The sequence below is a fragment of the Camelina sativa genome, chromosome 20 (genome assembly GCF_000633955.1).
Source record: "Camelina sativa cultivar DH55 chromosome 20, Cs, whole genome shotgun sequence".
NCBI lineage: Eukaryota > Viridiplantae > Streptophyta > Magnoliopsida > Brassicales > Brassicaceae > Camelina > Camelina sativa.
Genome location: NC_025704.1, coordinates 12,523,898 through 12,550,889, shown reverse-complemented (window position 1 = coordinate 12,550,889; position 26,992 = coordinate 12,523,898). Strand labels below are relative to the sequence as shown.

Genomic DNA, 26,992 nt, shown 5'->3' with positions numbered 1-26,992 from the left:
GTATGCATCAATAAGGTGTTTGGGAGTTCTGCAGTTCTTGGCCCAGTGGTTTGACATACCACATCGGTGGCAAGTCGATTTGGCCTTGGAGTTTGGCTTAAAGGACCCACGGCCCTTACCACCACGTCTGCGGCCTCCTCGACCAGCCTGGCCCCCTCGACCACTACGTCCCCTGCCACCACGGCCACCATGGCCATAGTGTCTATCTCTGTGGACGTAATTGATCTCACTAGGCTCCTTAGGCTCATTAGACTCTGCTACAGCTTTCTTTCCCAAGTCGACCTTATTTGCTTCTGGTAATGGGGCTGTACCAGGAGGTCGCATAGCACTGTTCATCATCAACAACTCATCGTTCTGCTCAGCGAGCAGTAAACACTGAATGAGTTCCCCATAGTCAGCAAGCTTTTGGTGCCGCTATTGTTGCTGGAGTACTCTGTTATTAGGGCTGAAGGTAGACAATGTCTTCTCAATCAGCTCCTGCTCAGTCACCTCTTTCCCACACAGCCTAAGGAGTGAGACAATCCTAAAGAGCTCAGAGTTATACTCTTCCACGGATTTGTAATCCTGGATCCTTAGGCTCTTCCAATCAAACTCTGCCTTTGGAAGGAGCACCGTCTTTTGGTGCCCATAACGGCGTTTAAGCTGTGTCCAAAGGGCAAGAGGATCTCTTAGGAAGAGGTACTGGCTTTTGATACTCTCAGCAATGTGATGATGTATGTGCTGGAGACACTTACTCTTATTCCTGTCCGTAGACTCAATATCCTCATCGATGCACCCTTTCAGGCCATTCGATGACAAGTAGATTTCGGTGTCATTAGCCCATTGCAAGTAATTCTTTCCGGAAGCTTGCAAGATAGGGTAGTCTAGGCTCTTGAGATTAGCCATCTGCATAAATATAGACAACCGACAGTTAGCATGCGGTATTTGAGACCGAACCATGCAACAAATAATTTTCAGGTCATGCGGTATTTGAGACCGAACCATGCCTTAGGTCATGCGGTATTTGAGACCGAACCATGCCTTGCCTCTTATAGTTTTTCTTTTCCGTTTAAATTCATGCATGCAAGACAACAAAACTAAATAGCTATATGCATGCAACAATTTCCTTATTCCTAGATAGGATTTCCTTATCTTATAATTTCCTATTTGATTTAGGATTAAATATTTTTGATTTTAAGGAATTTGGATAATTACTATTTTAATTAAGAACTTATCCTAACTAATATTTTAATTTCCGATTTAAAGTTTTAATTTATAGAAACTTAACAAAAGTTTTATTTAATCAGATTAATTTAGGATAATTACTATAATTTTAATTTGGAAATTATCCTAGAACAACTCTAAAATTTTCGAGTTTATGAATTTAGGATCTAGGGAATTTTCTTCTTGAATTTCTCAAGAACAGTTTAAACAATCCTAAAATATAATTCATGCAATCGATTTTATAACAACCTAAACATGGTCCGATTTTAATTGTTATGCATGAATGATCCAAGTTTTAATTTCCTAGAACAATCTGTAATAATCTGATCCTTATGAATCTAAAACAGTTCTAGGTTCTTATGCAACAATCAAGCAGTCAATCAACAATTTTAAAGCTTGATATAATTTGGTGCAATTTAACAAACAATCTAACAATCCTATGTGAATAGATTTTAAAGTTTATAGGATTATAGATCTTAAATTTGTTTGTTAGTTTACTTGGATATTTTAGGGTTCAATAGTTTTTAGTTCCAGATTCAATTATGTGGTTTTAAGAAGTTTGAATTTTGTTTACCTTAACACCACAAGGATTCTGACTGGAATTGATCTGGGAGCTAAAGACCTCAGATATCTCTTGACCACGAACCACGAACAGCTTCCCTACGAACAGCTCCTTGCTTCCCGCGAACAGCTTCTCGCACTCACCCCCGATCGACGAACCGCGAACAGCAAACCTCGACCAAGCTGTCGAGAGAACTTTGATCACAAGCTAAGGGTTGCTTGTGAACAAGAGGATCTTCGAACAGGAAGGATTTGATCTCGGATGGAAGTAAGAACAGGAAGTCGGTTTAGGGTTTTAGGGTAAGGGAGAATAGGCGGCTGCTTTAGGGTTTTGGGAGAGAGGCTATCGTGCTGATAACGTGTTGTAAATTAGGGAGTTTAGGGAGTAAATCTCTTAGGTTATTATTGATAGGAATTGAAGTTACAACAAGTATATATAGTGTTACAAGTCCTAAGGTAAAACCGACATACTAATGCTATCGCCGATGGGCTTCGACTAACGGGGCGAAGGCTCTCGACCAAGTGTGGTCGAGAGGCTGCGCACGGACGGACTGATAATGGGCCGGTTGGATAGAGTCCACCAAGTGTTTTACCACATATTTTTCATTATTGTCAATTAAAATAAAAATAAAATAAAGGCGGGAGTTTGGATACTGAGAGAGAGACTCGTCGCTAATTTACGCGGGTTTCTCGGGGCCGGCAGATTTTAGTACGCCGTCGTCGATCTCCGTCAATTTCTAAATTGGGTATCCTTGTTTCGGCGTTCTCAAGCCATAATCTGTCTGAAATTTCAAGAAAATTTCAACATTTCCCCCCCCCCCCATCTGAAATTTTAGGGTTAGGGTTTTGAAATGGGGACGAAAGTTTCAGACGATGTGGTTTCCACAGTCAGATCAGTCGTGGGTTCCGATTACTCAGATATGGACATAAGACGGGCTTTACACATGGCGAATCATGACCCAACGGCAGCCATCAATATCATCTTCGACACTCCAAGTTTCAGCAAACCACCTGATGTTGTAGCCGCCACTCCTAGCCCAAGCGGCGGCTCTAATGGAGGGAAGAAGGTTGACAATGGTATAAAGGGATGTGCTTTCGCAAGTGTTGGAGCGAATCATCGCGTGGAGGAAGAAGAAGATGAGAGTGGTGATGGTGGTGAAGAGAGTGTTTCAGGGAATGAGTGGTGGTTTGTGGGTTGTTCTGAATTGGCGGGGTTGTCGACATGTAAAGGAAGGAAATTGAAGTCCGGTGACGAATTGGTGTTCACGTTTCCGCATAGTAAAGGATCAAAGTCTGAGACTACTCCTGGGAAGCGCGGCTCTGGACGGGGAAGGCCAGCTTTGCGTGGTGGTGCTTCTGATATCGTTAGGTTCTCTACAAAGGATTCAGGAGAGGTGCTTTTTTATTATTTGGTTGTGGATTTTCACTTTTTAATCTGTTATGCTTTCATAATTATGGGATGAAAAATTGTTTACGAATTATATGTGGTATAGATTGGTAGAATACCAAATGAGTGGGCACGGTGTCTTCTACCGCTTGTGAGAGACAAGAAAATTCGGATAGAAGGGAGTTGCAAGTTGGCGCCTGAAACATTGAGTATCATGGATACAATTCTTCTTTTTGTAAGGTATGCACAGAAAATATTGTGTTCCAATTGAAAATGGTAGGATAGAGATGCTTTGTTTTTGAAGTGGTGTGTTTGTTTTTGAAACAGCGTGTACATTAATAGTTCCATGTTTCATAAGCATAGTGCAACATCATTTAAGGCAGCCAGTAATACGGCAGAGGAGTCAATGTTTCATCCTCTCCCAAATCTCTTTCGGTTACTCGGTTTGATCCCCTTTAAGAAGGTACTGGTTTTTCCTTGTCTATGATACTTTAAATTGCTGACTGTTTTATAGATCGCAGTTTGCAGTTCCCATATGATGTGACTGCGAGTTTTTGAGATGGCAAAGGAATATTTTCATTCTTTGATTTTATTTTAGTTGGCTAGATATCTGTGAAAATGTTTCATCGTTCTTCTTCATATTTAGGCAGAGTTTACTCCTGAGGACTTGTCCACTAGGAAGCGACCTTTGAGTTCCAAGGTAAATATTGCTTATTATATTAGCAATTTGAACTTCGACGCCTTTCTTGTCTAGTTTTACATCTGCTGTCTGCTCCTTTGGAAATAGAATGGTTCTGCTGTTTCAGCTCCGTCGCTTCAGTTAAACAAGGTCAAGACTCTGAATCAAGATGAAAACAGAGATGAAAATGAGCCGTGTATCAGTGATGGTGATCTTGATAATATTGTCGGTGTTGGGGACAGTTCTGGATTAAAGGTATCCTCATTCCCAGGAATGTTTGCGTACTTATATTCGGCATTAGAAATTCATCTGGCTAATTACGTGAAATATTTTGCAACAGGAAATGGAAACTCCACATAAACTTCTGTGTGAGCTTCGTCCATATCAAAAGCAGGCACTTCATTGGATGACCCAATTGGAGAAAGGAAATTGCACTGATGAGGCAGCAACAATGCTTCACCCATGTTGGGAAGCGTACTATTTAGCAGACAAGTAAGCCATGTTTCTGTTACCTGCCAACTTTAGTGCGAGTCAGATGAGATATTTACTATCTGATTTATGTCAATAGGAGGGAACTTGTTGTCTACCTGAATTCTTTTACTGGTGATGCTACAATACACTTTCCTAGCACCCTTCAAATGGCAAGAGGAGGAGTATGATCTCAATAACCCACATACAAACAATTTTTTTGTTTATCATCTACATTTTACCATTTTGTTATATAGCTGTTTTGTAATATCTTTATGATAACACTTTTGCAGATTTTAGCAGACGCAATGGGTCTCGGAAAGACCGTAATGACCATATCCCTTATGCTTTCCCATCCTTGGAAAGCTGAAGGAGAGAAAGTGATCAGCAGTTCTTTAGATGAGTTCACTAGTCTCCCAAAGGCAACCAAATTTCCAGGCTTTGATAAGAAGCTTCTTGAACAGAAAAGTGTACTTGAAAATGGTGGTAACCTGATTGTATGTCCGATGACACTTTTAGGACAGTGGAAGGTATTCTATAAATAAATCTGATGCTAACAATTTATTTCCATTCTTGATGCACATGCAAACTTAGTTTTTGTTGTACATCATCCAAGTTGTTATTTCTTCTTTGTCAGTGGTTATACTGATTTTTTTTCTGCACCTGCTTTATGATCAGTCAGAGATTGAAATGCATACAAAGTCGGGGTCTCTATCTGTCTATGTTCATTATGGGCAAAGTAGGCCAAAGGATACAAAACTTCTTTCCCAGAGTGATGTGGTAATCACCACATATGGAGTTTTAACATCCGAATTTTCGGCAGAGGTAGCTTTCATAGTCTTATTTCGGGTCATTATTATTCCCATGTATATAGTTTAGAAATGCATCACATAAACATATTCTTAGCTTCTCTGCTTTTTATTCTTCTTCTTAGAACTCAGCAGACAATGAAGGGCTTTATGCTGTTCGATGGTTTAGGATTGTTCTTGATGAGGCACATACCATCAAAAACTCAAAAAGCCAAATTTCCGTGGCTGCTGCAGCTCTGGTTGCTGATCGGCGTTGGTGTCTTACGGGTACTCCTATTCAGGTGATTGATCATTTTGTCGAGGGTTTAGAAAGAAATCTTTGTTTCTGAGACCTAGGCCAAACTTTTTTAGGACACTGCCATTCTATCTGTGAAATAATTTTAGTAGTTGGACATTTCATATTCACCTGAGATTTGAATAGTCTAAATCTCTACTAGAAGGATATCAACTTCTTGTGCATGTTTTTAATGTACACAAGTCTCTCAAAACTTGTTTTTAAGGATGTATTTTATAATGGCTTGTAGTTAACTGTCATGATAATATTGGCTCATTCAAATGGGGATGGGTAATGATTTGTTTATCATATCTGGGACTTTATGATCATTCATTCCACATTTTATCTCATTAACAGAACAATCTGGAGGATTTGTACAGCCTTCTACGGTTTTTGAGAATTGAGCCATGGGGAACTTGGGCATGGTAAGGGTCCTTATCTCTCTTTGGTTGAAAACACAGTACATTTGGTATGGAATGACTGAAGCTTGTTAGTTTGGAACATATCGATTCTTAGGTGGAATAAACTTGTCCAAAAGCCATTTGAAGAGGGCGATGAGAGAGGCCTAAAGCTAGTGCAGTCAATCTTAAAACCCATCATGCTTAGGAGAACCAAGTCTAGCACAGATCGAGAAGGAAGGTAGGAATACTAAAGATCTGTCATTCGTTACTTCCTGATACTTAGAAAACATATTATTTTCCTTTGAATTTCCTCGGTTAACGTGAACCGTGTTTGATCTATATTAGGCCGATTCTTGTTCTACCCCCTGCTGATGCACGGGTCATTTACTGTGAACTCTCGGAGTCTGAGAGGGATTTCTACGATGCGCTATTTAAAAGATCCAAGGTATTGTTTGTTCTCGTGATTATTTAGGAATTTTTACTCGGACTTTAAGATGCCTATAGTAAAGATACTGACGAATTTTTTCAGGTCAAATTTGATCAATTCGTTGCACAAGGGAAAGTTCTTCATAATTATGCTTCGATCCTGGAACTGCTTTTGCGTCTTCGACAGTGTTGTGATCACCCATTTTTAGTGATGAGGTGCGTCTTGTATCCCCTTGCTTTGTATTTAAGTAGAGACACATAGTGCTGGTTGTAACTTCCATGGCTTCCATATCAAGTATTATTCTCACATTCAATCTACTTAATCTGTTGCACGACCTTGTCTGAAATATCCAAGAAAATATCATAGACAATATATGGGCACTTTGTTATAAGAAACATGCAACTGTAGCCCTTTTCTGTTTGACATTTTGTTGACACAATTGCCATATTTCTTATAACAGTCTCTTGTTTTTTATGCATCAAGTCGGGGTGATACAGCGGAATACTCTGATCTGAATAAGCTCTCTAAACGTTTCCTTAGTGGAAAGTCTTCTGGTCTAGAAAGGGATGGAAAAGATGTACCATCAGTGGCTTTTGTTCAGGAGGTGGTAGAGGAACTGCGCAAAGGAGAACAAGGAGAGTGTCCAATATGCCTTGAAGCATGTGAGGATGCCGTATTAACACCATGTGCTCATAGATTATGTCGTGAGTGTCTTTTGGCAAGTTGGCGAAATTCTGCTTCTGGGTTATGTCCTGTGTGTAGGTATCTTGAAGTTCTTCCTGCTATTACTAGTTTTCGTTTGATGTAGTTGCTGCTGGTTCCACCAAATGTTTGAGTTAGGTCAAGGTTGGCCAATAATGGTTAATTTCTGTTTTGCAGGAAAACTGTAAGCAAACAAGAACTCATCACAGCACCAACCGAGAGTAGATTCCAGGTTGACGTGGAAAAGAACTGGGTAGAATCATCCAAAATCACTGCTCTTCTGGAAGAGCTTGAAAGTCTTCGTTCTTCAGGCTCTAAGAGCATTCTCTTTAGCCAATGGACCGCTTTCCTCGATCTCCTCCAAATTCCCCTCTCTCGGTATAGCATTTACATATCTTGCTTGTTCACTTGCCATGGCAATTATGAGAAAAGAAAAAATTGTTTTCAAAAACATAAACTAGAACAAAATTGAAAATTGTTTTTTTCATCTCTAGGAACAACATTTCATTTGTCCGTCTTGATGGCACACTAAATCAGCAGCAACGAGAGAAAGTCCTTAAAGACTTTTCCGAGGATGCCAGTATAATGGTTGGTGTACTCCCATTACATTGAATGTGCAAACTTATACTTTTCTAGGTTTTTAAATTGACGTCAACACTCTTCTTCAATTGTTGGATAGGTACTGTTGATGTCTCTAAAAGCTGGTGGTGTCGGGATAAATCTAACAGCTGCGTCCAATGCTTTTGTCATGGTATGGCATATCTATTTGTGTCCCTTAGAGATCATATCAAAATACAAAAAATGTAGTAGTTCATGCCACATTGGGTTTCAAGATCTTGTAAATGATTACTGCACAATACTGAATAGGTTTCGGAATGAAATAAAACCAACTTGTGTCGTATAGGATCCATGGTGGAATCCAGCGGTAGAGGAACAGGCTGTCATGCGTCTCCATCGTATTGGACAGACTAAGGAAGTCAAAATCAGAAGATTCATCATTAAGGTACCCTCTTCATTTTCAGCAGTTAATCCTCATTTGCATATCCAAATCATCAAATGTTGTTGCTGAGTATTGATCATTAGAATCCTTGTGGGATATGTTTGTCTTGCCTTTGTGAATCCTAGGGTACAGTTGAAGAGAGAATGGAGGCGGTTCAGGCGAGGAAGCAGAGAATGATCTCTGGGGCTTTAACGGATCAAGAAGTACGAAGTGCGCGTATAGAGGAACTCAAGATGTTATTTACCTGAAACTATACAAACTGTTCTCTATCATACAAGGGGTTCTACATATGTGAAACTTGTCACATTCTAATGCAAAGAGAATCAGAGATTATAACGTATCTGAAAACGTGTTTTGTCCTTTTCATGAGATATGATGAACAATTGTCACAGTTTTGGAAAATGTGCAGTGACGGTTCCCAAGTGTATCATAAAACCTCTGGGTTTTGTTGTTTTGTATTATAGAAAGCTCCCTTTGTAATTGGAATTCAGATTATTTTTTGTACTTGCGTTCGTTTTATGAGCTGTTGTAACTTTATATCATACAGTTAACTCAGTGTGACAAATCTGCGCTGGTGAGAGTTGATCGAGGAGCTATAGATACTAGTATATACCTTTGTATTTGTACTAGTATATGATAATGTGTTTAGAATAGATGTTTTAGGTATTTGTATTAGCTTCTTCGAAGCCAAAATTACGAACTGATTGATTGAAGTCGTCAAGTCGTATAACGTGTAAATGACTGTATCAATGGTAGATCAGGTGCTAAAATCTATTTTCTAGGGTTTATGAGTTTAGGTAACTACTAACGTGTGCGTGAGTATTATTAAGTATCTTCTATTATATAAGATGTATATAAAAAGGAGAAACCTCTAAAATCTTGTTGAAAAACTATCAAATTCGATCCTAATCTGAAATTCAAAATATATTTCGAGGTTTTGGATATAAATATATAATCTGAAACTATCCATACCCGATTCGATCCTAACTCGAAATATATTTTGAGGTTTTGGATATAAATATATAATCCGAAACTATCCATACCCGATGGATATTTACTCGAACTTGACTTGAAAATAAAAATATCTGAATAGATCTTATTTCTCTAAATCCGAAATACGATCTGAACCTGAATAGATACTCGAATGCCCATCCCTAGTTCACTACTAATCACTAGGAAAATAATTATTATTAGACTATCATCAGTAAGATAATTTCACACCAAAAAAAAATCAGTAAGATAATTTCCTAAACTAAGATAAGCACATAAATATGTTACTTAGACATATATAATGCTAAATTTCTTAAACTCAATATTAACATTAATCGATTGCCAAAATGTACATATAATATCCGATATTATCTATACTAGTATTTTTGTAGCAGTTTTTGTTCAAAAATATTTTTTGGAAAGTTTTTATATTAAATGTTATTTAATGCTTATATTCATATCCAAACAAGTGTAGTTAAATTTCTCTACTATCCTTATAACCAAACACAATTAGAATATTTTAAATATCCTATATTAAGGGTGGGCAAAAAAACCAAAATCCGAAAAACCAAACCGAAATAAATGGTTTTGTTTGGTTATGGTTAAATCTAAAAATCTGTTTGGTTTTCATTTTAATTAACCATTTGGTTTAGGTTTAGTCTGGTTAAAAACCGTAAAACCAAATGGTTTTTTTTGGTTTTTTATAAAACTTTAGGATAATTATATATAATTACTAATTAGTTTCTCAAGCTTATAAATTTATATTGTATAACAATATCAATAATTTTTTTCTTTATTGGGCTAGTTATTGATCTCCTATTAATATATTGGATTACAAAACCTTAACCTAAGTCTCTATTCCCTAACCTATATATATTCATAATTACTTTTATGCTTAGTTTTAGTTATATATCAACTATTTATTTTTTTAAAGCATGGGATAACCGTTAAAAACCGGAACCAAACTGAAACCGAACCAAACTGTGATACATATGGTTTTTATATGGTTTCATTTTTGATGAAACCGAAAAAACCATAAACCGAAAAAACCGAACCGTAACCAAACCGAATTACATAGGGTTTCTTTATGGTTCCATTTTTATAAAACCAAAAAAAACCGTAAACCGAATAAACCGAACCAAAACCAAACCGAAAAATCGAACGTCCACCCCTATATATCATGTTCTATAATTAATATAGATATTTAGAAGATTTATTTCAGATTAAAGAAACTATTCTCCTATCATCTCTTTTTGATCTTAAATTTTAAATGTAGTGTATCATCATATAATACATAAAGTTAATAAAAAGGTGTATTTTCCTGCATATATTGTGATTTGAATTTTTTTTAAACAAACATATATTACTCAATTAATATAAAAGTGTGTGTTCAACATATATATAGTAAATTATAAATTTTTAAGAAGTTTATAATTTATAACTGTTATATCTAAACTTAATAAAAAGTTTAAAATTATAAATATTTAAACGTATTAAATTTTCAAAATTACACAAACGAGTTATATTACATGATGGGTATATGACATTACATGATTGAATTGATAATACTAAAAAATAAACTGTCAATAATATGATATTTCAATACGGATTAAATCCTCATTTTAATGTTTTAAGAACACTAATATAAAATATGCCAAATCAAACTGTTTTAATTAATATTGTAGTAAACAAAAATTATTGTACGGTATACCATAATTTATATATTATATCACTAAAGTTAACAAAAGTCTATATTAGCAAAATTAGTATTAAAATAGTACATTAGAAAAAAATTTAAAAAAATAAAAAACTTACCCCGCGGTGTAGCACGGGTCATAATCTTGATATTTTAAAAAAGTAGGCAGTATTTTTATGGCCATGCGAGTCCATATAGTCTCCATCATTTTCCTTGTCTTCATCAAAAATGATTCAACCGACAAGCCCTGAAAATCAGAAATTAAAAACATCAGTTCTTGAACATATGCTCAAAACTTTCTGTGAGATAGAACATATGTTCAGTTTGTTAGGAGTTTCATTTGTGTACCTCACTTCTCGTCATCAGAGTCAACTTTCTATTTGCAAACCTCACTTGATCAAAAGAGCTGATCTTGTTGTGTATCATTCCATAAACGGTTCACCATCTGACTCTTCCACTCCAAGATTAGACTTTGGTTTATGACGACAAAACTGTATTCTTTCACCAGCGACCTTGAAATAAATCTTTTGAGTTTCTGTGGTTTTATATGATGTGATCTAGACACTTGACTATCTAAAAAAATTTTCTTCACTAATACATTATAGGAGTATGAAAAAACCAGAGGAAGAAAATGAAAATGCTGCTTTCTGGGGTAAAGCTTTACTTTTGATTTGCAGAGTTATCGAAGGTATTCTCCGATCCTTTTATGTTGAATGAAAATGACAGTCTTGAAGCGACAAAATTGTGTTGTCTTTAACTCTTTTCCCGAGTTCTTGCTATCAGCCATAAGGTTTTTAACCGGAGTTAGATTCTTAGAAAGTAAAGAACATTAACTACCAATGATACCAAGACATTAGCTCGATTGTTCCTGTTGTTTGCAATATTAGATTCATGGGGAGGGACGTTATTGAATTGCAGAGCTCAGAGACGTTATTGAAGTGTATACTATGAATTGTTATTGACTACATAGAGACTCACTCTTTTCTCTTTATTGTGCTTTTTTGTTCAGGTGTGTTCCCCCGCCTCGAACGTGTCGTGGACGGTTCTAGTGCGGTCAAACGCATCCATGTGGTCGCCATGGCGTTCACGGTGGGAGTCCGGTTTGCTAACAATGTAAATGGCGGTATGCGATTTGTATATTGTGCTAAATTGTCGGGCATCCAGTAATAAACAGAAATAGTAATTTATCCTAGGAGTGTATTGCAACCATGATTTGGGAGGATTTTGTGATGTTTTGTGGAATTGCTAGATATTTCATTTGAGAAAAAAGAAAAAATAATTTGTGATTTGTTGAGATTTAAAGAGATTATGACGAGGTGTGTGTATTCATTATGCTAGAAATAAAATAGTTTAGTTTACTTAAATTCAATATCATAACTAATAACCGTAATTACAAAACTGATGACTGTGTGTATGTCTGATTTGTTTTTAAGAAAGAAAGACAAAAAGTATAAAATTATTATTAACCTTCTATAATTATCTTCCCCAACACAATTTTACTATTATACTAAAGTATATTTGATTGTACAGTTTCCAAGTAAACAAACATGTAATTATACGGTTATTCACCAAATTATTCCTTATTAATAAAAGTTGATGATATTTTTCTCTCTTTTAATGAAATAAAAAACATAAGGTGTGAGAATAATAAATTAATACTCTTGTTTGCTGTTGAGGTGTGTGAAGTTTATATTTGTAGAGAACCTCCAAAAAAAAATGAAACCCTTTCTTGTTCTTCATTTCCACCACGAACGACTAGGTGTATGATTTTTGTTTGTTCTACTGTCGAAATCATTCAATGTATCTAGTTAGGATCTTCAATTTCTACCTTCCATTTTCAATCACTCTTGATTTGTGTGGGTATTTTGAGTTTTTTTTTTTAGATTTCTTTTTTGTTAGTGTTTATCTGTCTTCTTCTACTAAGACTTTGGCATATATATATTTTTCCTTCAGCATTCCTCTATTTTGATTATAAAGTAGTGTCTCTAACTTCTCTAACCTTTGGCATATATATGTGTTTCAACTTGGAATTACAGTCCTCTCTCTGAGTTTTTAAGTTAATTTCAACTAAAAATATATCTAATATCACAGGATTATCAATTATATAATTGGAAAGTGGATTGCAGCAACATATCAACAAAATTAAGAATGGCTCCTTTACCTATTCTTTTCAGTAAATCTGTTGAACTTGACGGAATCTTCGTAAGTGAACAACATACTTGTTATTGATTTAAGATTCTTCGTGGCAGTGAATACTTTTTATACTAAATAATTATGTATAACTTATGATGTTGCAGAAAGATGTGTGCTCATTAAAAAGATACGCAGTACATCCGCTGTTGCAAGATATGCTTAAGATAGTGACTCTAGATATGATGAAATATAAATACATGTAAGTGGATTAATTATATATATATTTTGATAATTGGAAAGTTAATTTGTTTAGTGTCTATGTACTTACATATAGTATCCACACAAGCAATAATAAACATTGTTGGCACCATTTTCTAGTGAAGGTCAACTTTTTGCTGATATTAGTGCAGAACCTGCTATAAAGTTTCCTCCAATGGCAACATCTCAATGGGATGAACAAGTATTAAATCAAAAAACATGATATAAGGCTAATCCTCTGGGATACTCTGTGCATTCTGAAAACCATTTCAAACTTTATGATTTAATTTTTCGTTGTAGCCGTCTTCATTTACTCTTAACAATCAAAGAATCTGCAATGTATATTCCGAAAAACCTTGAAGCACGAAGAAGGATTGCCTTCTTCACAAATTCATTATACATGGATATGCCTAGAGCTTCGTGTGTCAAGGATATGCTCTCCTTCAGGTATGTGCTATGTTTATCACCATTTCATAACATAATCTATGCTTCTTCAATGATACATTTTATTTTTGTACTAGCCTAACTAGGAATCCAATTGTTCCAGTTTTTTCATGTTTTTTTCTCTTAAAGATTTAAGTTGAACAATCACAATTCATTCTCGTAGTAGTTTCATGGAGCTCGACGCAAATTCCCCCAATAGATTCACCAATCTTATGCATCCATGAACGCAATTGAAAACTCTCTAAAACACATCGAAAAAATGTATTACAAATTTTTTGGACGTAAGAAAGATTTAAAGAAAGTTGATTTAATCATTGTATTACAATATTTTATTTCGTTAAAAGATTGCATATTTTTTAAAATAAAATAAATATGTAATAAATAATCAAAAAAATTAGATTAAGAAATGAAGATGAATTATTTAGTTTGATTCTCTCATTTTGCGATGATTGGAATTAATATTTTCGAATCTGCATTGATAATTTTTTGTATAGCCATCAAAATTTTATAATAAATATGTAATTTAAAATTATAAATAATAAGAAAATAAAGAATGAAGGAAAAATTACATAAAAACAAATAAATAAAATTGAATACAATATAAGAAGGGATATATAACAAAATATATAAACCTCTTAGACTGAGTTTTCAACCCATGCAAGAATATAAACAAAACAAATAAAATATTTCAAATTTGAGATATGGTGGAGGAGGATATCATAATTATTATTTATAGGATTTCCAGTGATAGAACTTTCATTTCTAATATAATTTAATTAGAAGAGTTACAATTATAATTTATAGTGGGTTTACATGAAAATGAATGGAGAAAAGAAATAGTCAATTCATATTTTTTTGTAAATTTAGTTACAATTTAGTGTTAAAATAAGGATTTAAAGTATAAACTAATGTACATGATTACATGTGTACTTTTTTTGTTTATTTGAAAATAAATATATTAGAAATTAAATGCCAAATGAACAAATAAGAAGAGAGTGAAAGGTACTTTTATATTTATGATTTGAAATGTACTTGTTATATGAGTGCATTTTATGTCCATTATTATGAAAGACACTTCTTAATCTGTTCTTAGATGAGTGGGTTTAGGTATATTAGATCATCTCCATCTTTATTTTCATTTCCAAACTCCATTTTAGAGAAAAAAAGAACTTCTCCAATCCCACTTCATTTTCATTTCCAATATAGATATCTCCATATTTGGAGATTTTAGAGTTGGATTTTTTTCTCAGCTCATCTTCAGATTGTTGAAGGTGATACACTGATACTCGTTATAGGATCGGTGGTTGTGAGGATGTTAATCAAAATATTTTCGAGTAGAATTAAGATGTGTGGATAAATTAATCACATAGAAAAGCATATCACTAATCAAAGCCTTAAATGAAGGAGGAAAAGGAAAGACGTATAGTGATTAAATTGGTTCACATTTTCAAACATATTCTATTATAGTCCTAATAAAAAGGAAAAATGATTGTCAGCTACTTGAAGTATACACCAACACATAGCCACACATACAAACAATATAAATGTTTTGTTAACTACGTGAACTATTGTCATCACATAAGGACATCCATAAACAAATATATGTTATATCTACAACACCATAAACATTCGAGGTTAGCCGGAATCCGGCGTTGACCGGTATTGACCGACGTTGACCAATATTTACCGGCGTTGACTGGTGTTGACCGACTTGACCGTTGTTGACCAGAAAAAAATATTTTTTTTCCTAATAATAATAATTTTTGTTTTATGTATTTTTGAAAATACAAAATTAAAAATGATATTTAAATAGAAAGAGTATAAATTTGTTATTGTTCATGAAAAAATCTACTACACATCAAATTTTGGTGGTATAGTTTTATTATATTATTTTTGGTATATTTTCTGTATTAAGAAACAGACAATTCGTGGGTTCACCCTTACGGGCGAACCTCTCCTATTCATCTCCTTTAAATTAAGGAAACAAATCTTAATTAAAGAAACAAAATATGTTGATCAATCAATTTTAAAATTGTTAATTTTAATATTATATTACAGTTTCTAATTATCACATCTAAAACCCTACCATTTATTATAAACTTCAACCGACATATAATTTTGTTTAATTGTAAAATCTAAACCCTAAACACTCTTTTATAAATCCAAACAGGCATATAATTTTATTTAATAGTAAAATCTAAACCCTAACCATTCTTTTGTAAACCCAAACCGACATATAATTTCGTTTAACTATAAAATGTATACTCTAACCACTCTTTTGTAAACCCAAACTAACATAATTTTATTAATAAAAGATCTCTTTTTTAAAATATGATATGACATGCCATATTATTGTATTATGATTTGTTAATTAAGAGGGATGAATGAGAGTTGTTCACCCCTAGGCTTAACAAAATTAATTACTTTATATACCACAAATTTTGTTTTTCATATTATTTTTATTTTTATTTTGGTAAATAATTTTCTTGTATTTTTTTTGTTGTTATATGTATTTTTTGTAAATTATACAAATCATTTATCTTTTTTTATTTATTTATCAAAAATACATAAAATCAAAATCATTATTATTTTTAGAAAAAAAAATATTTTTTTGAATATTTTTTTCTGGTCAACGCCGGTCAATACTGGTCAACGTCGGTCAACTCTGGTCAACGCCGGATTCCAGCAGACCTCAAATGTTTATGGTGTTGCACACATAACCTATGTTTGTTTATGGATGTCCTTATGTGATGACAATAGTTCACGTAGTTAACAAGACATTTATATTGTTTGTATGTGTGACTATGTGTTGGCATATACTTCAAGTAGCTGACAATCATTTTTCTGTACTTTATTAAATAAATAAATCAACCAAAAAGCAAAAGCCAAGTCAAATTTATTGTTCCACTAGAAGATTACGGATTTTTAGTTGGTACGTTGTCAAAAATACGATATATATCTATATATATATACATATTTATATATATATATATATGTGATAATTTGTACAACATAATTTAAACTTGTGTAATGACGATATATATAAGAAATTTCATAAGTGAATGCATATTAAAACACTCTCTCAAACTATTTGAAATTATATGCAAAACTCAAATTCTATAGACAGTACGAAAAAATATAAAGCTCAAACCGAATAAAATCAGAATAAAATCTCAAAGCAACACATCGATATGTCATCGACACGAGGATACTATTATATTGAAGTATATCTTTAAGATGTATACGTACGTCGCCATTACACTTATTTGTCAAAGAAACCTTAATTTCTTGAAAGTAAGAAAATAACATAATCTCCACAAACATCTGTCCTTAGATTGAGGAGCATTAGGACACAAAGAGAATTTAATTTGCATATGTCTGAATATACATATATTCATCAATCTATGGAAGGCTTGCCATTTGCAACACTTCAAAGTTTTTAAAAAATGATTAAAAAGTATTACTGTAGTTACTTAACAAACAATATAATGATTCTATGTTTTTATTCGATTATATCTTTGAATACTTTCTAACTTCTATGTTGTATATCTCTCTAGCTACTTATGAATTAGTAACTTTTGAACCCCATTGAACTGTTAATAGTGACAATCCACATGATTAATGTTTCTGTTAGTTAGTACATTATTTGGCTCATTCTTGGGAAACAGATAAAAAAAAAGATGTTTTCGATATCAATTTCATTCAAAAAGTTGAGTCCAAAGTTTCGGCTTGCAAGGCTTTTTCTTGAACTTTGAGGGAATGTCCTTAAAACGAGTTTGATCACATGGACGACGTAATATCAGTAATTCAACACCCGGTTTCTTCTATAAAGTTAAACTAGATTTAAAGAAATTTTACATTCTATTTTATAGTTTTGTATGTGTAATGTCTACTATTTAAAACTATTTTAGAAACAAATGTTAATTAAGGTCCTCAAACTCTGCTAAAATCATAAACATTGATAAGCTAAAGCGTGTTACAGTTCGCACACATCGTTTGCAAAATAGGATGGACTCATGGTAACACTTGTTAGTTGTTAGTTGTTTATACACTCCAAATCAACCCAATCTATTTTACAATAATATAAGTTTAACCTTAAAAATAAAATAAAACTTACTACAAAAATTACTTAGATTTGTCCACATCATCATTTATGTTATTAATGTACTTTCTCGTTGTTGTAGTTGTTGTAAATTAAATATGTTACCTAATCTTATCTTCTTCCAAGCCGATACGGGAGTTAGTAGTAACCCTTTTTTTTTTTTACGTTCATGAGTTAGTAACTTCGAACCAAAATCTTCACAAACAATTTCTTGATCTTAAAGGCCTTGTCTAATTGGTCAACGTCTAGATTGGTTTTGAACTCGAACGATCAAGATTTGTATAAATAATTTTAACCATAATATTATAGAAATGTAGTTAGATAGTGTCTAGGGTGGATTTGTAGTATGCAACTAGAAATGTTGGTCAAAACTCAAAAGTCAGTTAGGCATGCTTTCCAAAGTTTATATAGTATAAAACTTAAAAGAATCATTATATAACCAATTCACTCAGGAAGAAAATGAAAATACAAAAGAAGAAAATGAAAATATCAAGAACCAACTAATCCTAGTCATCCCTAAAACACGAGATTGTTGCCTTGGGCTGAGACACTTTTAGATCATCCTATTGAACAAATTTTCGTGTTATATGTCTTTTTTTTTTTTCTCTAAGATAAAAGAAACCGAAAAATTTAAGGACACAACTTTATCGTGAAAACAGTTGAAAGCATCACCTGAAAAAGTGGAGTAAAAGTCCGAGTAGAGAAGGCTTAAGGGTTAACTATAGCGAGGCTAGTTCTGTAAATTACAAATCAGGATTACCTCATGGACGAACCTCAGTACCTAACCCTTTGATAATTATTGCTCGTAGTTGTGGCAGCGCAAGGCCTTCTAGTCAAAGCAATGTCCTCTTATTTATTTATAGAAATTTCTACAAAATTGACGTGGTCACGGTTAGACGTGGTTGACACCAATCATATAAATGCTTTTGTACTGCTTATTAAGCAATTCTTGAAAACTTGTTTAAGAGTTTTACTTAAAAATATCGTTTCTTCGTAGTTTCTTAAGTTTTAAATCGCTCTAACCCAATAGAGAAGTACTCTAACTTTTTTTTATATATGAAAACCAAGAAATTTCAAAGGACTTTCTTCTTTTTTTTTTGTACATAAGAGACCATACCATGTTAATAAGTCAACATTATGTCGGTACTTAAACTCGTGACATTAAATACTTTCTCAACATTGGATTTTTTCTCATTATGGGTATTTATAAAGCAAATATTACTGTTATAACAAGTTCTACGTATACTTTTGTCAACAACGACATATGATTAACCAAAACAGGATTTTTGTTTTGGTAAAAATATCATACAAATATTTTAATGCATACAAAAGTTTTACAAACGTAAGTAACAGACATAATGGTCAATATAATTAGTATGGGGGTGCAAGGTGCAACTGGCAATATCCGATCCATGGATCTGACAACTTGATCTATGCACTCATTGTTAAGATAAGCATTATATACACCTTAGTTCTCAGATTCGAGAAGGGATCTATACAATTTTTCCAATTATTCATATTTTTTTTTCCTCAAATTCCAATTATTCATGTATTAGGTCTAAATAGTAACACAAAACTGTACAAATATTTTAGTGAGTTAAAAAACGATATATAAATGGTTAAAAACAAGATAACATATAAAGTAGCGGATGAAAAGATAAAGCATATTATTTTATTTTTGATATGGTATTTGTAATTGGTTACAACAAAGTATACCTCACCATATACATGATTACGTACCAAACACAACCATTATAATTTATAATACTCATATCCGCCATCGCATCCTTTTAGCCTTCCATCTATCTGCTATCTTGGTCGGCAATGAGATATCAAATGCATCATTTTCAAGGAAATTGAGATAAAGTAAGAACTTGTAAACGGCATTTCAGACTGTAATTTGCCTTTCGAACCTCAAGTAAGATTAAAGAGATGATTGGTTAGAACTTAAAACTTGTAGTTTTATTTCAAACTTTTTAATGCTACAATTTTTTAAATCTAACTTTAACTGTTCTAAATTTATTTCACATTTCTAAATATTTTCATAGTACATATCTTTTTCTTGCTCTACGTATTATTTTATAAAGCCCACATAGCTTCTAGTTATTTACAGCCACAACACTTATTTAGAACACGAAGTCACTGCCAAAAAAACATCCACAATCCCGGCTGAAAAATCAAAACTAATCACCTCGGAAGCCACTTTTCTCATCAAATATGTCTCACCAATTCTTTTAAACATTAGGTTCATTATAATTATTCTTAAAAGTATTCATAGATTTTTCATTATTTACAGGGGTCAGCTGACTCCATAATAGTACGGTGCTTCCGCCGACACGGATCTAGAAACATAGTGTAGTTTATGATTTGTTTGTTACTGGCCAGTTTCGTTAAAATTAATAATTGATATTAAAGATGATATAGAAAAATCATATGGATATATATATATTTTTAAATGATATAGTGGTAAGCTTATACATATATGTAATATAGGTTGACACGTGAATAAAAAGATAGCATAAAATCCATGAACAAATAGCATATTATTTTACACAATAAAAAATATACTCCATCTATTTTACAAAAAGTGTCATTTTGACACATTTCACCCAAATTAAGAAAAGTTTGCATTATACATGTTTGTTCCTAAATTCAATGAAAAGCTTTGAGTTTAAAAGTAAAAAAAAAATAGAATTAAAAAGCACATTAGAAATGCAAAATGACATTCTTTGTGAAACAACATTTTTATCTAAAATAATACTTTTTGTGAAACAGAAGAAGTATTACTTTTTATTTAAATCATGCATAATATACAATATACAGTATATTTTATTTTATTTACGCATTAATTATCATATTATCTGTACAAATCAATGAATTAAACATATGATTATTGAACAAATCACTCCGTAGATTTTAACGCAATGCATTTTTGTTTAGAACCTCCATATTAGTTGCATTGGTCGTTTAAAAGTTTAGAAAAAGTATGTTAATGGTTTGTACTTAGAAGCTTACTTTTTTGATTATTTGTTTCCTAAAATTTGCTAAATTTCTTCTTAAATGTGAATTGAATTCTATACAAAATTGTAATGTTAACGTTCCATTAGCGGGCACGTAACTTCTTAACATTTATTATTTACTTCTGAATTAATATATAGAGGATATCCATTATATATATGGCTTAATTCATTGGATATGAATTCAATACTATGCTGCTTACTTGAAAGAAAAAAAAAAGAGTTAAAAAGGTGAATTGATAAGGTTGACAAAGAAGTGAGTTCTAATAGTTGACCGAAAATAAATAAATTGTCATAAAAAAAAGTTGAAGAAAATGTAAAAAGCTGCAAAACCAAAATCCCATAAATGTTAAAAAAGTAAAAACCTCATCAAATCATTAATCATTGTTTAAATATATAATTTAAAAAAATCATTAGGGTAATAAATTGATAAGAATTCTCTACAAATCTCCTCTTTGTCTTCCCATTGGGCAGGCACAGATTCTTAAAGAACAAAAACTCAGAAACTGAAATACCAAAAAATATCCACTGTTATTTTTCTGTAACTGAAAAATAGAAGAACCTAACCAAAAAGACACAAACCCAATTTGTCACTTACTGTTTTATTTCATAACCTTTTAATATACACTCTGTATAAAAATCTAAAAAAAAAATCACTGCAAAAAGGAAAAATATCTTATAAAAATGAGTGAAAACAAATACTATCCCATATAAAATTTCACCATTTATATTCCTTCTTGGTTTATCTTTCTCCTTAACTCTCATTTCCTTCTTCTCCTCTCTCTCTTCCTATAGCTTTTTTTGTTTCTCTCTCTCTCTCGAACTGTAGAGAGAGAAAAGCCTCCATTTATTTTCTCTCTCTTTCATAAAACCCCATTTACACAGAACAGAGCCAAAAACACCACCGCCATTGTAATAAGAGAGGAGAGGAGAGGTTTAGGAAAAAAATGGAAGGTGTTACACCAAAGTTCGTGTTGCCGGAGACATTCGACGGCGTGAGGATGGAGATCACAGGCCAACTAGGCATGATCTGGGAGCTTGTGAAAGCACCAGTGATTGTTCCTCTTCTTCAGTTAGCCGTTTACATCTGTTTGGTAATGTCTGTCATGCTTTTGTGTGAGAGGGTTTACATGGGAATCGTCATCGTCCTCGTCAAGCTCTTCTGGAAAAAACCTGACAAACGTTACAAGTTCGATCCCATTCACGATGATGAAGAGCTTGGTAGCTCTAATTTCCCAGTCGTCCTCGTTCAAATCCCCATGTTCAACGAACGAGAGGTCCCTTTTCCTCTATCTCTCTCTGTTCATTGCTCTGTTTTTTTTCCTCTGTTTCTCCTCAAAAGTTTTATGATTTCGAGAAAAGTACCCTCAGATTTTACGGGAAATTAAACTTTACCCCACGTATTTCATATTCCTCCGCCGTTCCAAATCCCGAAACGGCGAGAGTCGTGACTCATATTTCTTTATTGTTCATTGAGATTTTTTTTGGGTTTTCTGGATAAACCCATAGTTTTGGGGGTTAATCTATAGTAACTTGCTAAAGTAGTGGACTAAAAGTGAAAGAGTTTGACAATAGATTTATTTTTGCATCCCCGTGATTTTTGCCGTGCAGGTTTATAAGCTATCAATAGGAGCGGCGTGTGGACTCTCTTGGCCGTCCGATCGTCTCGTGATTCAAGTGTTGGATGACTCAACAGATCCTACTGTTAAGGTTATTATTTCTTTAAAAAAAAAATACTAAGTCCATTCACAAAAAAATATAGGGTGCTACACTATTAGTATTATTTTCCGCAACTTTCTCTAATTAAATTAAGATATTTTAGCATCTTTGAAAAAGATTAATTTACTTTCTAGAAAAAGAGATGTTATATTTTCCGGTAGGTAAGAAAGACAAGATTATAGAATCATTAGATTTTTTTTTTTTTTTGTGATATGGTGGTGATTTAAATGAGATACTTAAAATGTGCAGCAAATGGTGGAAATGGAGTGCCAAAGATGGGCAAGTAAAGGAATCAATATTAGGTATCAAATAAGAGAGAATAGAGTTGGTTACAAGGCCGGTGCTTTAAAGGAAGGACTCAAACGTAGTTATGTCAAACATTGCGAATATGTTGTCATCTTCGACGCTGATTTTCAACCCGAACCGGACTTTCTCCGCCGTAGCATCCCTTTTCTCATCCACAACTCCAACATTGCCTTGGTTCAGGCTCGATGGCGGTTCGGTAATTACATTCTCCCTTTAACACTTAAAATATAGGAGTATCTTAAATTTGATAGTAATTGAAATAGCTTGTTCATTGATCTATAATAGAAAAAAATGAGAAACTGACACTTGATAATGTTGTTGTTGTTGTTGTGCAAGTGTCATGGTCAAAATATTACTGAATCGGTGTCTTCTTTGTTTATGTTTTATGAAAAACTTTAATGTTGTTTTTAGATTCATTAAATGAAAGCTCGTGGTTTTGGTTTTGTAGCTAGCTACATTAGTGGTGTCGGTGGTATATGCTTTTCAATGTTCTTTTAAAAAAAAAAAATATGTATATAGGAAATAAAAATAATATTTTTATCGTCTTTTCCTTTTTCTTGCTTACATCTTTTTCCATATAATTCCACCTTTAGTTTTTGGCTTTTTGAAATGGTCTTTTCGTCAATTTTTGTATTTTTCTTTTGAGATATAATTATTGTTACCTCCTCTGTGTACATTGTCTGATTGAAGAAGTAGGGTTAGTTCTGTTTGTGTCGGCGGAGTAGCTGCACTAGTGTTAGTTGTAGTGTCTAAACCAGTTATAAAATACCACGTGTAAAAACAGGTGCGCTTTGTTTACATTAGAGTTTTAAGTACACCTCGCCGCACCGGATTTAAAAACTAGTACTACTAATTGTCAAATACACCGGGTCGGATTAGTTGCGGAATCCCGGGTCAACGGATAATTTTGCTGACGTCATGTCACGTTTCTTTTATCTGCTCCGTGATTTCGGATCCGTCGGTCAATGAACCGAATCGGTTAAAATTAAACCCGGTTTAAATGAATCGGATCGGGTTAAGAAGGAACTGTTGGTCTTTAGAAGTTGTCGGGTCTCTGATACCTTCCACGTGCTCTTTGCCTCACTTTAAATGCTCAAGTGTGAGACCCCATCTTTGTCAGTATTATGTAAAAGTATTATTATTAGTATACAGTGTGAGTATCGTAGTCTACTGTGGACTTTGCGTTTCTCTTGCCGACACTTGGTGTATATCATATAGTTTTTGTTTTTGTTTTGGTATTTCATTCTTTTATTTATTTAAAGCATGAGTCCAACTTAGTGAATTTAATAATAATTGAGAAAGCTATATGGATGAATATGATTGATTTATTAAAAGCTAAAAACAAAAGAGAAGGACGTTACTTCCTGATAGTGCCACATTTGGACGATTTTCTAAATTAAAATTGTATGTTTCTTGAGGACTAATGTTTTTAAATCTACTTTTTTTTTTGGCAGTGAATTCTGATGAATGCTTATTGACAAGGATGCAAGAAATGTCGTTGGACTACCATTTCACTGTTGAGCAAGAAGTCGGTTCATCAACTCATGCTTTTTTCGGCTTCAACGGTAAAAAAAATTATATAGTAGTAATTATTACTAAAAAAACATCATTTAATTGGATTAGAAAGTAAATATTAATTGTTCTGGTAGTATCATTAGAGTTTTAGGGGTGATGTAGTTGGTATGTTGTCCGACCAATTGAAGCACAGTATGTGGACCCTAAACCATTAATTTTATTCTTATGTTGTTTATGATAAGTGTACAACTGTTACTAGAAAACTAAAGAATAAAATAAAGGAATCACATTAATCTATAAATAATCAATCATTAATTGATTGATTGAGGAGTGGTGGGGAATCTGAAATGTGAAGCAAGTAGGTGTTGTTTATATAAGTACTACTAATACTTAAATAGTTATATTGTCATTCCTTGTCTTATAAGTAAGATTTGCAAGCTTGAAGATTCTCTAATTAATTGGTTTTTAAAAATCATGTGTTCAATTTATTTAGTAGCTAGTGTAAGGGGACACATTCATTACAGTAGGACTTGTAGATGAAGCAAATGAAAGGCGATCTTAAATGTGTTTTTTGTCATTAAAAAGTTTATAGAAACTTTAAAGATCAAAATGTGGATATATATACTTAAAGCTTATCTAATGTTTATTTATTTTTTTTAAAAAAATTATAGGAACTGCCGGAATTTGGAGAATCGCGGCAATAAATGAAGCCGGCGGGTGGAAAGATAGGACCACCGTTGAAGATATGGATCTCGCTGTCCGAGCAAGTCTTCGCGGCTGGAAATTTCTCTACCTCGGTGACCTTCAGGTTTTTATTTATCTACTATTTAATTTTTCTGATATTTTTACATAAATACAAAAATTAAATATAGTTAATAGGCATAACATGTATAAGTAGTTGTTAGTGCACAAGGTACTTACAACTTCTCTGATTGATAGCTGATTCACACAAGTTATGTGTTATAATCATTTTACCTTTTTAAGAAGCAAAGATATTTTGTATTGACTTGTATAAAAATTGGTATACATCATAAATATGAGCCTTTTTAACTTTATTTTCTTGGTATTAGGTGAAAAGTGAGCTTCCAAGTACTTTTAGAGCCTTCCGTTTTCAGCAACATAGATGGTCTTGTGGACCTGCAAATCTCTTTAGGAAGATGGTTATGGAGATCATAAGAAACAAGGTAATGATAATAATAACAAGTTAATCACCTTTTTTTCTTCTGATTACGTAAAAAAAAAATTCAGAGATTCTTTAATCTGATTTTATTAATTACTGACGTGGTGCAGAAAGTGAGATTCTGGAAGAAAGTGTATGTGATTTACAGCTTCTTCTTTGTGAGGAAAATCATTGCACATTGGGTCACCTTTTGCTTCTACTGCGTTGTTCTCCCTCTTACCATTCTTGTCCCTGAAGTTTATGTTCCGATTTGGGGTTCAGTTTATATCCCTTCCATCATCACTATCCTCAACTCTGTCGGTACTCCAAGGTGAATTGGATAGCTTGTATCTCAAGTCATTACATTTTTCTTTCTTCCTTGTTGAGTTGCCTGTGTGTCAATTAACTGCATTTGCTTCTGACTGAATCTCTGACATTTTGAATTTGTATTGTTCGAAAGGTCGATTCATTTGCTGTTCTATTGGATTCTGTTCGAGAATGTGATGTCGCTGCACCGGACAAAGGCTACTCTCATTGGTCTGTTTGAGGCAGGGAGGGCTAACGAATGGGTTGTGACTGCTAAGCTTGGAAGTGGTCAGAGCGCTAAAGGAAACACAAAAGGGCTCAAAAGGTTCCCAAGAATCTTCAAATTGCCTGATCGGTATGTATACTTTCTACAAAAAATTTAATATATTATTAGAGACTAATTAAGGATATACACTAAAATGATCCTATGAGTTTATTTTGTGTCTAAGATTGAATACATTGGAGCTTGGATTTGCGGCGTTCTTGTTCGTGTGTGGATGCTATGACTTTGTGCACGGGAAGAACAATTACTTCATCTACTTGTTTCTTCAGACATTGTCTTTCTTCATCAGCGGGCTTGGCTGGATTGGGACTTACGTCCAGTAGAGTTGTGTTCTTGTCAGGGAGAAAAAAAGAGAAGGTTTTAGTAATTTTCTTGGGAAAATAAAGACAATTTTTCATGGAAAATGACAAAAGGAAAATTGATAGGGAAATGGTTTTGGGCAGATAGATTGAGAGACAGAGTACTGGTAACAAGTAGGAGACTTTTATCAAAGACAAGGAAAGAGGAGAAGCTCCAACTCCAAAGTGTTCTTTTGATTTATTTTTAATGTTATGTGTTTTTATTTATTTATAAATATTTTAGTTATGGGATTTGTCATTCAGTAATTGTGAGATTTTTATTTTTTCTTCTTTGCTTTTTTTTTTCTTTTGGTTTTTTTGAAAGTGTTAGTTTTTGGTTTTGTTTTTTTTTTTATGGTTTAGAATTCAAGATTCTGCGTGAGTCACAAGTGTTCGACTGATGCAAGGGTTCAAAATCCCCTATTTGTCATCAACAATTATCCATTTTATAGTAATTAATTTACAATTACTGATTGTATTTACCACATTTGTACTAAGCATCACAATCATTATTTGCATTTAAATGTTTGATTGATAATTTTTGTCCATGACAGATTTTCTCTGACAGACTTACTTTGGCTGGCAGATTTATTTGAAGAGTGTTATGACAGATTTATTTTTAACGGCAAATTTTTTTTTCACGATAGACTTATTTATTAAGACACGACAGACTTTTATAATATTAGACAAACTTGTTATAATATGTGGCAGGTTTATTTTTCATTGTTGCAACAGATTTATTTTTTCGTTAAAAATCTGTCACATTATGACAGATTTTTTAAAGAAAAATAATTACTAGTTTGACGTTTAGTTCT

The 26,992-nt window shown here is 33.2% G+C and overlaps 2 protein-coding genes across 4 annotated transcripts; both read left to right on the top strand.

The window, feature by feature from the left end:
• Positions 2,411–8,466, top strand: LOC104770611 (putative SWI/SNF-related matrix-associated actin-dependent regulator of chromatin subfamily A member 3-like 2). 3 transcript variants are annotated; one of them, XM_010495066.2, is made up of 20 exons: positions 2,411–3,158; positions 3,258–3,391; positions 3,479–3,614; positions 3,798–3,851; positions 3,939–4,085; positions 4,171–4,322; positions 4,399–4,483; positions 4,592–4,828; positions 4,977–5,123; positions 5,233–5,388; positions 5,739–5,806; positions 5,898–6,020; positions 6,128–6,227; positions 6,312–6,424; positions 6,693–6,971; positions 7,089–7,289; positions 7,406–7,499; positions 7,591–7,662; positions 7,816–7,914; positions 8,044–8,466. In XM_010495066.2, the coding sequence occupies exons 1-20, from the start codon at positions 2,616–2,618 to the stop codon at positions 8,086–8,088; spliced, it is 2,985 nt and encodes a 994-aa protein (XP_010493368.1). In that variant the 5' UTR covers positions 2,411–2,615; the 3' UTR covers positions 8,089–8,466. The 3 variants fall into 3 exon arrangements, with proteins under 3 accessions (XP_010493368.1, XP_010493367.1, XP_010493369.1); XM_010495065.2 differs by having other exon boundaries at positions 8,037–8,466; XM_010495067.2 differs by lacking the exons at positions 7,406–7,499; positions 7,591–7,662; positions 7,816–7,914; positions 8,044–8,466 and having other exon boundaries at positions 6,693–6,967; positions 7,089–7,181.
• On the top strand, positions 21,330–26,646 carry LOC104770610 (glucomannan 4-beta-mannosyltransferase 2). The gene is made up of 9 exons (XM_010495063.2): positions 21,330–21,828; positions 22,163–22,261; positions 22,520–22,772; positions 24,031–24,141; positions 24,763–24,899; positions 25,162–25,275; positions 25,382–25,581; positions 25,711–25,911; positions 26,006–26,646. The coding sequence occupies exons 1-9, from the start codon at positions 21,499–21,501 to the stop codon at positions 26,160–26,162; spliced, it is 1,602 nt and encodes a 533-aa protein (XP_010493365.1). The 5' UTR covers positions 21,330–21,498; the 3' UTR covers positions 26,163–26,646.

Excerpts from the sequence above, each read along its gene's own strand:
- LOC104770610 (XM_010495063.2), top strand. The coding sequence starts at position 21,499 with ATGGAAGGTGTTACACCAAAGTTCGTGTTGCCGGAGACATTCGACGGC. Across the intron at positions 25,582-25,710 it reads AACTCTGTCGGTACTCCAAG|GTCGATTCATTTGCTGTTCT; the intron begins GTGAATTGGATA and ends ATTGTTCGAAAG. Across the intron at positions 25,912-26,005 it reads ATCTTCAAATTGCCTGATCG|ATTGAATACATTGGAGCTTG; the intron begins GTATGTATACTT and ends TTTGTGTCTAAG.
- LOC104770611 (XM_010495065.2), top strand. The coding sequence starts at position 2,616 with ATGGGGACGAAAGTTTCAGACGATGTGGTTTCCACAGTCAGATCAGTC. Across the intron at positions 3,159-3,257 it reads CTACAAAGGATTCAGGAGAG|ATTGGTAGAATACCAAATGA; the intron begins GTGCTTTTTTAT and ends TATGTGGTATAG. Across the intron at positions 4,829-4,976 it reads CACTTTTAGGACAGTGGAAG|TCAGAGATTGAAATGCATAC; the intron begins GTATTCTATAAA and ends CTTTATGATCAG.